This window comes from Monodelphis domestica, chromosome 6, assembly GCF_027887165.1.
Source record: "Monodelphis domestica isolate mMonDom1 chromosome 6, mMonDom1.pri, whole genome shotgun sequence".
In the NCBI taxonomy this organism is placed as follows: domain Eukaryota; kingdom Metazoa; phylum Chordata; class Mammalia; order Didelphimorphia; family Didelphidae; genus Monodelphis; species Monodelphis domestica.
This window is the reverse complement of record NC_077232.1, coordinates 139,061,249-139,074,628: the sequence shown is the minus strand read 5'-3', so window position 1 is coordinate 139,074,628 and position 13,380 is coordinate 139,061,249. Positions and strand designations below refer to the sequence as shown.

The following is a 13,380-nucleotide window of genomic DNA, read 5'->3' as shown; positions in this document are numbered from 1 at the left end:
TGCTCTTTTCCCCAAAAAAGGATAAGGCTTAACAACTTACTTATGATTTCCTAGGATGAGAGTAAAAAAGCTTCCAATGATCCTGGCATTACACCTTAAGAGGTTCAAATATATGGAACAACTCCACAGATATACCAAGCTCTCCTACCGTGTGGTCTTCCCGTTGGAGCTACGTCTGTTCAACACATCCAGTGATGCAGTGAACTTGGACCGCATGTATGACTTGGTGGCTGTAGTAGTACACTGTGGCAGGTAAAGGGCAGAATCATTGTCTGTCAAGCAGTCATTATTTATTTTTTGAAAGGCTATTAAAAATCCACAGTCAAGGGAAATTCTGAATGGAACTTATAGAAAACCATTGACCGACACAGGAAAGGTTGGTTCCTGTTTTCATAGAGAGCCATTAGATTGTGAAGAATTTGTTCCACCAGGAAAGCCCAGGGCGATTACATCTTTATTCTTCAAGATAATAAAAATCTAGAAAAACTAAAAATGGTAATCCATTACTAATTTTCTTTTTTAGACAGGTTTGGTTTAGCTCATTTTCTTTGACTGAGAAAAGTATATGCTAAAAAAAATTTTTTTTAAAAATATGCCTTATAACATGGTAATTTCTGATGGACTCATCAAGAGTACAAGAATTTCAATTTTTAGAGCATCTGCAAACAATTAGTACAGTCAATTAATGCCAAATTAATTTAGCTAAGTCACTTCCACATGTGACTTGTCTAATAAATGGTTTTATGACATGCTACTGTAAGCTATACCTACATTTATATTCTCACTATAAGTGAAAAAAGAAGACACAAAGAAAAATTGTCACTAAATGGAAAGATTGAGTGAAAACTGGAAAAAAAGGAAATTGTCATCACAAGTAGCCCCCAAACATCCTTGACTGGCCAACATTATATGGGCTTGCCTAGCAGATAGACATGATACCTAAGGATGCTAACAAAGCATTGGTTCTTCACTCAGAATCCACAAAGCCAGTTTCAGGGAGTCTGTGAACTTGGATGAGAAAAAAATAATACATTTTTCTTTTCACCAACCTCTAAGTGCTGTTTAGCACTTTCCTTCAATTATGAATGTAGGCAGGAGATCACAGTTGTATTAGATTTCACTAGACTGGCAGAGGGGTCCATAATACAAGAAACTTAAAAGTGTTTGGTAATAGAGTATATGCTCATCTTTAAAACATTACAGAGGAGATCAACAGAAGACCATGAGCATTATAACTTCACAAAACAGAAAAAGTGGTTGATATGATGAGCCTAGGGAGAATTTGGAAGAGAGCCAGCTTGCCCAGATACTACAGAGAGCACTGATGGTCAAAACTGGAAGGAATGCAACAGAGACCCCAAGTGGAAGAGATCCATTTGTGGTTTTGTGATATATTTTCAGCAGCAATAAGTGGGTGATTATTGAGGCCTCTTTTAGCCCTGAGATTCTGTAATATTGAAAACACCAAATTTGGACTCATCATCTCAGTATTAAAGGTATTATCTGAGGGAGAAGTAATGACAGCTTCATCTTAAGATTCATACCATAACAGTTCTTTGCTAGTTACCCCATTTTCCATTAAATCTAAGTTCTTGGAAACATCATAAATTCCTAAGGAATTGTCCTTGGCCGGTGATTTCAGTCTAGGTGGCTCCAGGAGTTAGCTGGATCATTAGTTCTCCAGAGGAATGTTATTAAAATCAAAGGTCTTTTGAAGACATCAGAGGGGACCCCTAAGCCTCATTGTATTCTCCTAGGAGGTGTATAATCTCATGTGATTTTGAACAAACCCAGGGGAAATGGAGCTTTCCAATTTAGACAGTGCATCCAAAATGAAATCAAGGCTTTTCACTTGCACAGATCTAGTAAAACCGTATAATTGTCATACAGAAATAGAAGCTTGAGATGGGAAAAAATTGTTCTTCAGATCACAACTAATTCTTCTTTTCTTTTCAGTGGACCTAATCGTGGGCATTATATTACCATTGTGAAGAGTCATGGGTTCTGGCTCCTATTTGATGATGACATTGTAGAGGTCAGTATGAAGATTATTATGGTAGTGCAGTTTTTCCTTTGTCTCTATGTATGTGTATGTCTCTCCTTGTCTCTCTCTTTTTTCCTCTCTCTCTGTCTCTCTCCTCTCTTTCTGTCCCTCTTTCTCTGAACTTTTCTGAAATAGATCTTCATTTTTTTTTTGGCTCCTGACAAAACTTGATTTGAAAATTCTCATATTCCTGGTCTTATAACTTTTCTCCCATTTAAATTAAAACTGTCCTTAGAGGTCACAGACTAATTCAGTCTACCTGAATCACATCTTAGCATCCCATCCTTCTTGGTCCATGTTCTCACGTCCTCTGATTCTTCTCTCTATCTAGGGAGGGGATTTGGTTGAAGGAGAGCATTGGTAGAGCCAGGCAGGGCTCATTGAACTAAGCATAGCAAGGAGGGGAGAATAGGACATATGAAAGCACAGCATATGAAAGTATGTCAGGTCATAGGGCCTGAGTGGGAGAATCACCACTGTTCTTGTTGCTCCATCATGCTCTGAGTGTGCCTAGGAGGCTACACCTCTTCCCCTTCACCCTGTCCCAATAAGAGAATCCATAAGGAGGCACAAGGAAGCCAAAGATGCCTTTAAAAGGGCTTATCTTTGGTTATGAAAAAAGAGAAGCTGGTTCAATTTTTTAGTTTGTATTTAGACACCATACTTACTATAGAGGAGTTGAGGGGAGATGGAAGGACCTTTTAATGTCCTAAGGGGAGCTGTACCATCATGCTGGGAACTAAATAGTGTTTTCAATTCATATACTCTAAGACAGAGATTCTTATCTTTGGGACTGTAGATTTCAGGGGGTTCATGAACATGAATGACCTTATTCTAGTATAATGGATTTTCTCTATTGTGTGTATATATATATATATATATATGTATATATATATATATATATATATACACACACAAATATATAAATATATATATATATATATAAATAATAATATATAAAATATTCTGAGAAAGGATTTGTAATTATCAGAATGCCAAAGGGTTTCATGAGACAAAAAGCTTAAGAACCCCTAGTCTACAACACGAGAGGATTTTAGGATTCTGGGGAAAGAATAAGACTATTACTAAACAATTCCTATGAACAGTAGTTTATGTTATGTTACCAGAAATGGCCAAATGGCATTTTGAATTTTTTGCAGATTAGAAACCTGAATGTGGTTAGAAACAAATATGTGAAGGGGAATGTTTTAAAAGTCAAGCAGAGGTTTAAAAATCTATTCTTAAATGTGACTACGTAGTGTGCTAGTTCCCATTTTCTCTCCTAATTTGGGATTTTATATCCCAGTGGATTATTATTAGAACTTCCATAATCATTGTTTAATACTGATTATGCATATAGACATTGTAAAGACTGCATGTTATACAGGAACCCTCTTCAGACTTATTCAGCTCTGGAGTAGAGGAAGATAGAAAATGGACCCCAATAGATGGTTTTTGAATGGCCCCAAATAGTCTGCTGCACACCCTTTTCACAAAGCAATAAGAGAACACAGCTTGACCATTTTCTGTGGCAGTTACTTGGAAGAGTTGTGTAGAATGATCCTATGCAAGGAGTTTGATAATTAAGAGCATTTGGCTTTCAAACTGAGTAGCTCTGAGTTTTATATTTGCAATTCAGAATGAAAATTTGAGAGTCAGACAGCCTTTGAAAAAATAAAAATCAATATCCCTGGGTTTTGCAATGAACATCTAACATTAATTCAATTCTATATTCATTGAGTGACTGCTATTCCCAAGAAGCACACTGCTAGGCACCATGAAGGACAGAAAAAGAGGATGGGACTTGGTTCTCACTCTGAACAAGTTAGGAGAGAGGACTTAGCTGTTTTAAATTTCTTATAGGAAAGCATATTAATGAAAAGACTGAATAAATGGAGGTTTGAGGAACCAATAACCAAATGTAACTTTTAAAAGCACTTTTTAAAACAGATTATTAGGAGAGGTCCGTAACATAAGAACAGTACTTTTCCAGCTTATGTTCCAAAGCTGTAACAGACTATGTCAATGGAAATAATTTGATGAATGAACAGTGTCTTACTGAACAGATGCTAATGACTCCTGGGATCACTGGGTAGGACATTCACTTTGATTCATTTTTCCAAAAGAAATGATGGATTTCTGATGTTAAGTTAATATTCTCTCCTCGAGGATCCACTTGTGGCCCAGCGGGGCAAAATTTCAGAATGGCAAATAAGGGTTAGGACTACTGTCTGTAGCAAAGAAACCAAAGCTAACTGACCTGAGCTACAATCCAGCTTGTGATCTTGCCCTCATTAGTATGATAGTCAACTGTGCCAATCAGCTATGGACATGAGCAGTCTAGATGGTATTCTACAGTAGCCAAAAAGCATTCTATTATAGGTCAGAACCCTTAAACTTCAAAGGTCTGTCCAAGTTGTTTTTCTTGTACTAGAATTTTATTGTACTAATTATTTTTTAAGCTAAATAGACCATCTGCTGGGGCCATAGCATCTTTTTTTGTAGTTGTTGTTAATGGAACATTTTCTTTGTAATGATTTTATTGTAAAGGGATTTTTAGCAGTAAATTACATGCTTGAGGGACATATAAATTTGAGATGATTTGGGAACTATTTTAGTAGATTATTTTTCTGGACATTAATCTGGTAACCAAAAAGAGTTAATGTTGATCTTTTTGTCCCCCACCTTCTACTATTAGAACGTACTGATACTGAATTGGTTCTAGCTTTTCAAGTTGCTGCTTATCTCTGTCATATAAAGAAGCAGTTAAGTTAATTGCATTTATCTGTATCTAAACTGATGAATCATCTATTCACCAGATTTTCTAAGTATGCCTTGGCACATAATGATATGTATTTTTACCTTATGATGTAAAATCTGTTTGTAAAATATTTGTATTATGTTCTTTGTCCAATTACCATTTTGAATAGTTGTTTTCGTTTTAATTTTTTTCTTCCCTTTCTCTTTTATTTTCCCTTCATTCCCACTCAAAGAAAATAGATGCTCAAGCTATTGAAGAGTTCTATGGCCTGACATCCGACATATCAAAAAATTCGGAGTCTGGATATATTTTATTCTATCAATCAAGAGAATGACTTGAAGAACTACAGAACTGCTTTAAGTGGGACAGTGAAATAGAGCCCACTCTGATCTGGCTTCTCCGCAGATTGATCACCTTCCTTCTTAATGGCCCACCAATGACATACCCTGAGCCTAAATAGTCTAACTGTGTTAGGCTGTTGCCCTCCTTCCCTTCACCCCTCCCATTTTGATATGCAGCACTTTTGGTTTTATTTCAGTCAGAGATAGAATTAAATGTTATCCAATTGTAGTAAGATTTACATGAATAACATTTACAGATTTTTAGGATTGAGTCAACACTATGCCATCTGCTGCCTCCCATTGAACTAGAGTAATGTTTTCTACAAACGGCCATCTTCTCTTTTGAGGCTTTTTACCGAACTTTGTAAATGGCTTCAGGGGTCAATTTACAACGCATTCCTCTTAATTGTGTAACTCAGAGGCTCTACAGCTCCCCATTTTTAGCTCTCAAGCCAAGTTTTCTATAGAGTAGGCTTAAAGAATTGGATAGATTTCATGCCCTCCAGGGCTGAAACTCTAGCTTTAAGTTGAAAAACTTGTAGAAGTGAGTAACCTCAATACTAAAAATAGCCTCAAAAGTAGGGGAATGGGGTATAGAGCTTATTATAGTGACAGTAGTGTTAGCCCTTTTGGCATTGGAACCAGCCATTAAAGTTCAAGGGCCCAACAAGGTATGGTATTAACGGTAGGTGAAAGGAAGAAGAAGAAGAAACAGAAGAGAAGTTCTGGATGATGGGAAGGTCCTTATCTTAAAGATATACTTAATGAAGTTTCAGTACCACCAAATTTTTCTCTTATCGAACCCTGGGGAAATATCTCACCCTACTAATCTTTTCAGGGTAATTTTTCAATTGATCCTTCAATACTTTCTACAGTAGTGGGGATAAAACAAACAAACACCTGGTCCCACTCCCCCAAATCATTTAGTACCGGCATAACCTGTATGTCATGGGACTAAACAGGGAATCACGTTTTTATAGTTATCCAGTCCTATTATGTGACTGTTAGTAATTTTTATTTTTCAGTTAGTTTACAGAGGCCCTGGCAAATGTCAGGGTTAATAAAGAACTGTTCCCTAGGGGGAATACTGGAAATAACAAAGTAGGAAGGAGGCAAAGTCCAAGGAAGTGTAAGTAGGGCAAGCAGAAGGAGGAAAATCAAACTGAGTGGTGGACATTTTCTTGGGTTCAATCAGCCCCTCGGCTGTTTCACGAGACAGATTTCTAAGAAAGAACCTCATCTCACACATTTTTACTTTTACTTATTTTCATTGTTTTATTCTATATATTTATTAGAACAGTGACAATTCAGTACTTTTCATTAAAAGGGTCGACTGTCTTTCTGTCATTAGCTGTTTTTGTCTTTTCCTTCTCTCTCCATCCCCTCCCTTCCCTCCCCCCCCCCCCCCAACATTCTTAGCAAAGATTGTTTGAAATTCTCGTTTTGGATTTCTGCTTCTGTTTGGGAAGTCAATTAACTTCTCTATGTTATAATCTACTGTGAATGTGATATTATTTTGTACCTTATGATCCATGAACGTGTAAACTTTTGGTATGATGTGGTTTGAAATGGAATTAGAAAGGTGAGCAGCCATTTTGTATCATAAGGCGTATAGCACTTTAATGAGAGAGAAACTGGATTTCTTATCTTTGAAATACCTTGAACTGTTTATTACTCAGAACATGACTCAATAGGTCCATATGCTTCATTTTGCCATGGTGATGGTGAAATGTACCACCTTCCATCAGAAGACAAAAACAGGGTGACTTTCCCCCCTTTCCCCTCTTTGGTGAGTAAAATAAAGTTGCCTTACCTTGTTTAGAGGCAAATTCTTATTTGTCAATATTCACACCTCTCTTTTTTCCATTGAAGTTATGCAGCAATCACTTGCTTGGCAGGTGAATCTTGGTCTCTGATTGTGAGTGAGTGCACTTTCCAGACTGTCGGTGACTAATGGGGAGAGAATGTCTTTGTTTAATGTATCTCAGATGCTTGGCTATATAGATTGCAAAGCTAAAGAGATGTAGAGTGGATCTCTAGCTTACACAATCAGAGCTGGGAGCCTGAATGATAATTTTGGGAAGAGAAATGATTTAAATTGTTTTAAAATAGATTTTTGGAAAGAAACATCCAATTTACTAGGAAAAGGTTTATAAACTGGTAAGGAATGAAGAAGATGAGTGAAGCAATATTTTAGATGTTAAACCAGGGTTATAGTCTAACCTTTATATGGTTACAAACAGCTTTTCCCAATGACTTTTACTATGATAGTTTATTTTTTTCATGTAAACAAAGAAGAGGAAAATACAGAGTTTATGAACAGATTTCTGGTATTTGTAAGAAGATATTTTGGAAGGCATTAAAGAGATGTGGTCTAGTGCAAATAAATGATTGGGAATTGGTCAAAATGTGCCCACCGTCCAAATTTGATCAGCATTTACTTTACTTTAGGTCTCTGCTCACTCTTCCCCCCCCCCAATACACACATATCCTCCCCACCATTTTCCCTCCATTAGGGAAATAAAGAGATCAGCTATATAATTTTTTTTTAGCCTTTTCACTTTATTTAGAGATGATATCACCCAAGTGGATTTTTTTCCTTTATTCTTCCCATTATGAGAGAGCCTGGGGATGGTACAAAATAAGCAAGCCCATCTTACAAACCACCTAGAAATTTTGAGTTCAGAGTCTCAGCATGAGTCTCCAGCTTTCATCCATGTCTCTATTTGGCTTGTTGGGTCCTTGCAGAAATTGCTTTGCAGCTTTTTTTTTTTTATCGGTTATATATTTTAAAACAAGCTGCTGTATCTTGCCTTGATGAAGAAGAAATCTTTTGATTTTATTGGTTCATAGTTAAAAGTTAGAATGTGGTAGAGTACAAGACAAGATCCTGTGGTAAGATAGATTTAAGAATGCACTTTGGCATGGAGCCTGCTAGCTTTGGATCCTGCTCTGCTCATGGCATTCCTCATTTTGAGATGCTATTCAAAGCAACTGAAATGACGGAGGACTAAGGACCAACACCAGCTGAAGGCATGTCTGAAAATGAGGCTGGCACCTTTGGGGATTTGCTAGACTGAGGCAGCTGAAGATAAGAGGAAAAAAGATAAAAACATTCCTTGTATGTTTAATTTTATGGAGCTGCATAACTGTGAACCAAGTTCTAACTGAGGTTTAGGGTTTATTTTTAGATACATGGATTCTTACATTTTACCACCAATGGTTTTTATCTTCAAACATGACTTTTTGTTCAACCTTGTATATTCATGTGAATTTAAATATCATGCACTAAATGTTTTGCCCTTGTTTGCTATTATGTAGCCAAGGTGTTCTTAGGCACCATTCGGAATAATTTGCCCTTGTAAATGGTGTGGGTCAGGGAAAAATAGATATATTTTTTTTCTTGCTCAATTTACATTAGTAAATTGTTTTCCAGTGTTATATTAATTTATTTCTGCCTCCTGTTTCCGCATAACTGAGATATTTGCTGTATCCATGTAGTTTTCATTTGTGTTGCTAATATCTATAGTTTTAATTTTAAATAACCTGTACTTTCATTTTTTAAAATGTAACCAACCCAAGCACTTTAAGCAATAATTTCAATCGTGTGAAAGTTCAATCAGTTTAACCCCTTGCCTCTAAAATGGAGTTTGCAAAAAATAAATAAATAAACAAATAAATGAATGGAAATTCTCTCTGTAGAGAACTATGTTGGAAATATTCTGCACTAGTACTTCAAGTCATGTCACTGTGAAAGGAAGTGACAGGTCACATGGACAAATTATCTTTCATAATTTGATTTTGAAATGGTTAGAATTTAAAGAAAGTTTGGGTCATTTTTATTTCCCAGTAATGGCTGTGTTCTTGTTAGAGCTGATGCATTGTTCCAGAATACAGCTGCTTTTTTTTTTTTGACATTCAGATCAACAGTGCACCTGTAACCAATGTCTATTGAACATTATATTGAGTTAACAGAATAAGGAAAGAGTTGTCAAGAGCTGGCAATTAAGAGCCAAAAATAACTGCGCAGCTGGGACCTACTTTGATTTTTTTATGCAGAGTGATTTTATAATGTACCTTTCAGAAATGGAATGGAACATTTCTTTTGGAAATTGGCTTTTGGAAATAATTATGTCCCATGGGCTCATGGCAGATCTAAGCTCCTGCTTTAGGTTATAATATCAGACCAGATCTTATTGACAGGGGAATGTTTAGGTATATTTGGGAATTCTCCAATGGCTGTATCAGAAACCAGACTAGGAAACTCCCAAGGTGTGTTTATCCCAGTTCCCATTGGCCCTCTGCTCTACTCTCAAATTCTCCTTCAGACTAAGGTCGGTTTGCTTGATAAAGGACTCATCCAATTTGGAAATCCTAGCAGATGTTTCTGATGGTCTGTTGCTGATCCCTTAGTGCTGGGAAGTGGACCTAGTGTAGTCACTAAACTCAGGATGTGCACACGTCTTAAAGAACAAAATAGCATCGTAACCTCCTTTCCCACAGGCAGCTAAGTGGGGCAGTAGATAGAGCACTGGTCCTGGAGTCAAGCCATGAGTTCAGTTTTAGTCGTTCTAGCTATATAATTGCATACTTAACTGCTGCCTTGGTTTCTTCAACTATAAAATTGGGATGATAATAATAGGACCCACCTCCCAGGGTTGTGAAGTACAGATGAGAACATTTGTAAAGCATTTAGCCCCCTCCCACTCCATCTTTATCTGTATGATTCCGGTGTGTGGACAAATGCTCTTGGTCAATCCCCTCATACAAAGAAATGAAAGAAATTCACATTACACAGTGGTCACTTTCATTGAAGCCCCTACTACCTGGGAAATAGGTAGTAGAACAGCATCGCTCCTATTTTTATAGCTTGGGAAATTTAGTTAATGACTTAATAACTTATCCCTGGTCACACAGCTAATAAATGTCTGAGGATGGGATTTGAATTAGATCTCCAAACTGAATCTGGTGCTTTATCTACTGTGCCAAGTGATAATTATCTACTGTAGTGGCGGTGGGGAAAGTCTAGGTTTTTGAGCTCAGTTGTGTGCTTTACATCCTTTGGAGCTACACTGTCAGTCCTCTCCTCTCAAAGACCAGGTCCTGGAATTCATTTAGGAAATTGGGTTATATGACATTACAAAGAGTGGCTCCACTACAGACCTGCTCTTCAGCCTGGATTTCTGAGCCATTATTCTCTTTAGCTGCCATTAACTGGCCCAAGGAGGAGGTGTTAAGTGATCATTCCTCTCACTATCCCCTACTCTCCTTAATCCAAGTCTTCCTCTCTGCTCTAGCTCTCTCTGTCTGGCTGTTTATGGTCAACACTCTTTCTGGATCTCAACCGCATCACAGTTTGTATAATTGGAGGAATTACAATATTTCCATTGCCTCAAAACTCCCTTTTATAGGCCAAGCAAAAGGGTAGCTCTAATCTACAATTGCCAGTCAATTAAACTGCCCCCGAATGCTGAGACTTAATCCTTCTGGAGGAAATGTCAGTAGACTGATAAGTATTTAAACCCAGGAGATAACTTGTGTTATCTACCTCATAGAATTGTTTGGTGGAGATAACACTCTGTAAACCTTTAAGCTCTAAAGCAGAGGTTCTTGACTTTTTTAAAAAATATGTGTCATGGAGCCTTTTGGCCATTGGTAAAACCTTTGGAACCCTGCTCAAAACAATGTTTGGAAATGCCTAAAATAAAATACAAAGGCTTACCAAGGAATCCAGTTATATTGAGATAGTCATTTAAAAAAAGTGTTCATTGACCACAAGTCAAGAACCTCTGCTCTTCTGAAGTAAGAATTATTAGCAGGATAGAAAGACCCTAATTTGTTATGGCAGGAAGCAAGAAGATTCACTAGGATAGAAGTCAGGGCAAAGAGGACTAGAATAAAGGTAAATTGGGCCATGGACTTTTCTTTTGGCATTTCCTTTGGGAGAGGGAGTAGAAAACAGATAAAGAAACCTACAAGACTATGCTTTAACACTCCACTAAAAGAATTGTCTACTGGTCACTGCTTAGGAGGAAAGTATCAGTGAATGAGACCTCAAGGACACAGCTTGATGGCAGTGAATGCTCCAAGATTAAATCTATACCACCCCTCAAATTCAGCTAAAATCAGCACTTTTATGTTACTGTTAAGTCACAGAATTTTGAGAATTGGAAGGTACCTTAGTAGCCATCTAATCCGATCCATATTGAAAAGGAATCCCCACTATAACACACTTAACAAATTGTTGTCCAGACTTTTTGAAACTTCTAAGCATTACTCTTGCTTCTGCCCTCTAGGGCCAAATAAAATTTCTCCACATAATATCCCTTCAAATGAAGACACTTATCATGTTCCTTGGAGATCTTCTCTTCCCCAAGCTAAATATGCCCAGTTACTTGAAAGGATTCTTTTATTTCATTCACTCCAGACAACAGCATCCTGATTGCCCTCCTCTAAATATTCTCCAGTTGATCGATGCCCTTACTATAGGGTGCCCAGAATTGGGCTAGATGAAGTCTGACCAGGGCAGAGTAGGGTATGACCATAACCTGCCTATTCTTGCATACTATGGCCCTCCTAATGGAGCCCAAGATCAATTCATTTTTTTGGCTTATCTGGCACATTGCTGACTTATACTGAAATTTCCCTACACAAAAACTCCCACAACTTTTTCTTTTTTTTCAGAACAGCTTCTGTGTAACCATGTATCCCTGTCCTGTGCACACGTGAAGTGGATTTTTTTTTTTTGTGTATTGAAGTGTGAGACTTGTGGTATACCCAAGTTCTTCCTGTGGTGTCTGTTTTGTTTTGATCAGGAAAAAGCAAAGTTTTTTGGATGGGTTTAGAATTGAAAGATTACATTTTTATATTTTATTCTCTTCAGCTAAGCATTCTGAAGCTAATCATTTAATAAGTCATGGGAGGGGTGGTGGTGCCAGGATATAATTGTATTGATTCTTATCACAAATTTTTGATAATCTTTTTTTTTATTCAAGTCATTTAGGGGCAGTTAGTTGACTTAGTGAATTGAGAGTCAGGTCTAGAAATAAGTCCTGAGTTCAAGTCTGGCCTCAGACAATTCCTAGCTGTGTGATCCTATGCAGGCCACTTGACCCCCATTGCCTAGCCCTTGCCACTTTTCTGCCTTGGAATTAATACACAGTTTTAAGTTCTAAGATGGTTCTAAGATGGAAGGTAAGGGGTTTTGTTTCTTTTTTTTTAAAGACTCAAGCCAAAGCTTAAATCAGATGGTATCTGATCTGGAGTCTATGTGGATGATTCTTTTTTCCTTCTTAATATAATATCTGTTTTTGACAACTATATTATGGTAAGAGAATATTAATAGATCACATTTGAAGAATATCTTATAGAATTCTTGATTCTCAATATCATTCTATGAGGTAAGTAAGAAAGGTTCAAGAAGGATTATGAAAAGATGGCAAAATAAGGCAGAAAAGTACCCAGTTCTCCCAAATTCCCCACAAATAATTGAAAATAATGCTTAAAAGTGTACTTTAAAGTAGCAGAAATAAAAGTTGAGGCAAAGCAGTGATTTAGCCTTAGAGAACTTGGGAAGGTGTTAGAGAACCTCTAATCTCCTGGGGTGGTGGTCTGACCTGATTAAAGCACAGATATCTCCAGACAGCTATTGCTAAATCAACAAACAATAAGTCCTAGGGGGAGTTGTGGGCAGGCAGTCTTAGCATCAGAAGTTTTCATTCCATAAACTGTGTTGGGGTTGGGGGAATATCAGGAGAAGATTTCAGAGGTCCTCCTCTGGTGCTAGTTGCAGTGTCCTCATGAGCTGAACAGATAAAGTTTTGGACTGTGGTTATAGATCAGGAGAAATGAGTATAGCCTGGTTAGTGCAGTTACAGAGGGGTGTGGTGTGGGGCCCTGACTGTGGTCACTTGCAGGACAGTAATCCATGGTTTCCATTCCAGGATTTCCAGGGTCAAGTTGAAGTTTGCAGCCACCAGAGGGACCTTAAGGAGTAAGAGCATTTGTCGTGGTAGTGGGGGCCCTGTTCATGTCTCAAGGATGGAGAGGAGTACCTTAATGATAGACCAAGGTGTGAACCATAGGATCATTCAAGACACTGGGCCTTGGATGATATAATTTTGGAATAACCATAATGTTAAAGAACCCAGATAGAGGTCAGAAAACAATAGCATAAAACCGCTGAAGTCTCAGACATTATCGCCCATACCTCAGGGCTAGAGCCTGACACTAAT

The 13,380-nt window shown here is 37.5% G+C and overlaps 1 protein-coding gene across 4 annotated transcripts in view; it reads left to right on the top strand.

Moving 5' to 3' along the window:
• The window catches only part of USP46 (ubiquitin specific peptidase 46), a 70,544-nt gene extending 61,708 nt beyond the window's left edge, over positions 1 to 8,836 (top strand). For all 4 annotated transcript variants that reach the window (XM_007496461.3, XM_007496464.3, XM_007496462.2 and 1 more), the window contains 3 exons: positions 55 to 252; positions 1,957 to 2,035; positions 5,038 to 8,836. In XM_007496461.3, the coding sequence (XP_007496523.1) occupies positions 55 to 252; positions 1,957 to 2,035; positions 5,038 to 5,139 (379 nt within the window). In that variant the 3' untranslated portion in view covers positions 5,140 to 8,836. The remainder of the gene's footprint in view (positions 1 to 54; positions 253 to 1,956; positions 2,036 to 5,037) is intronic.
• The last annotated feature ends 4,544 nt before the right edge of the window (positions 8,837 to 13,380 follow it).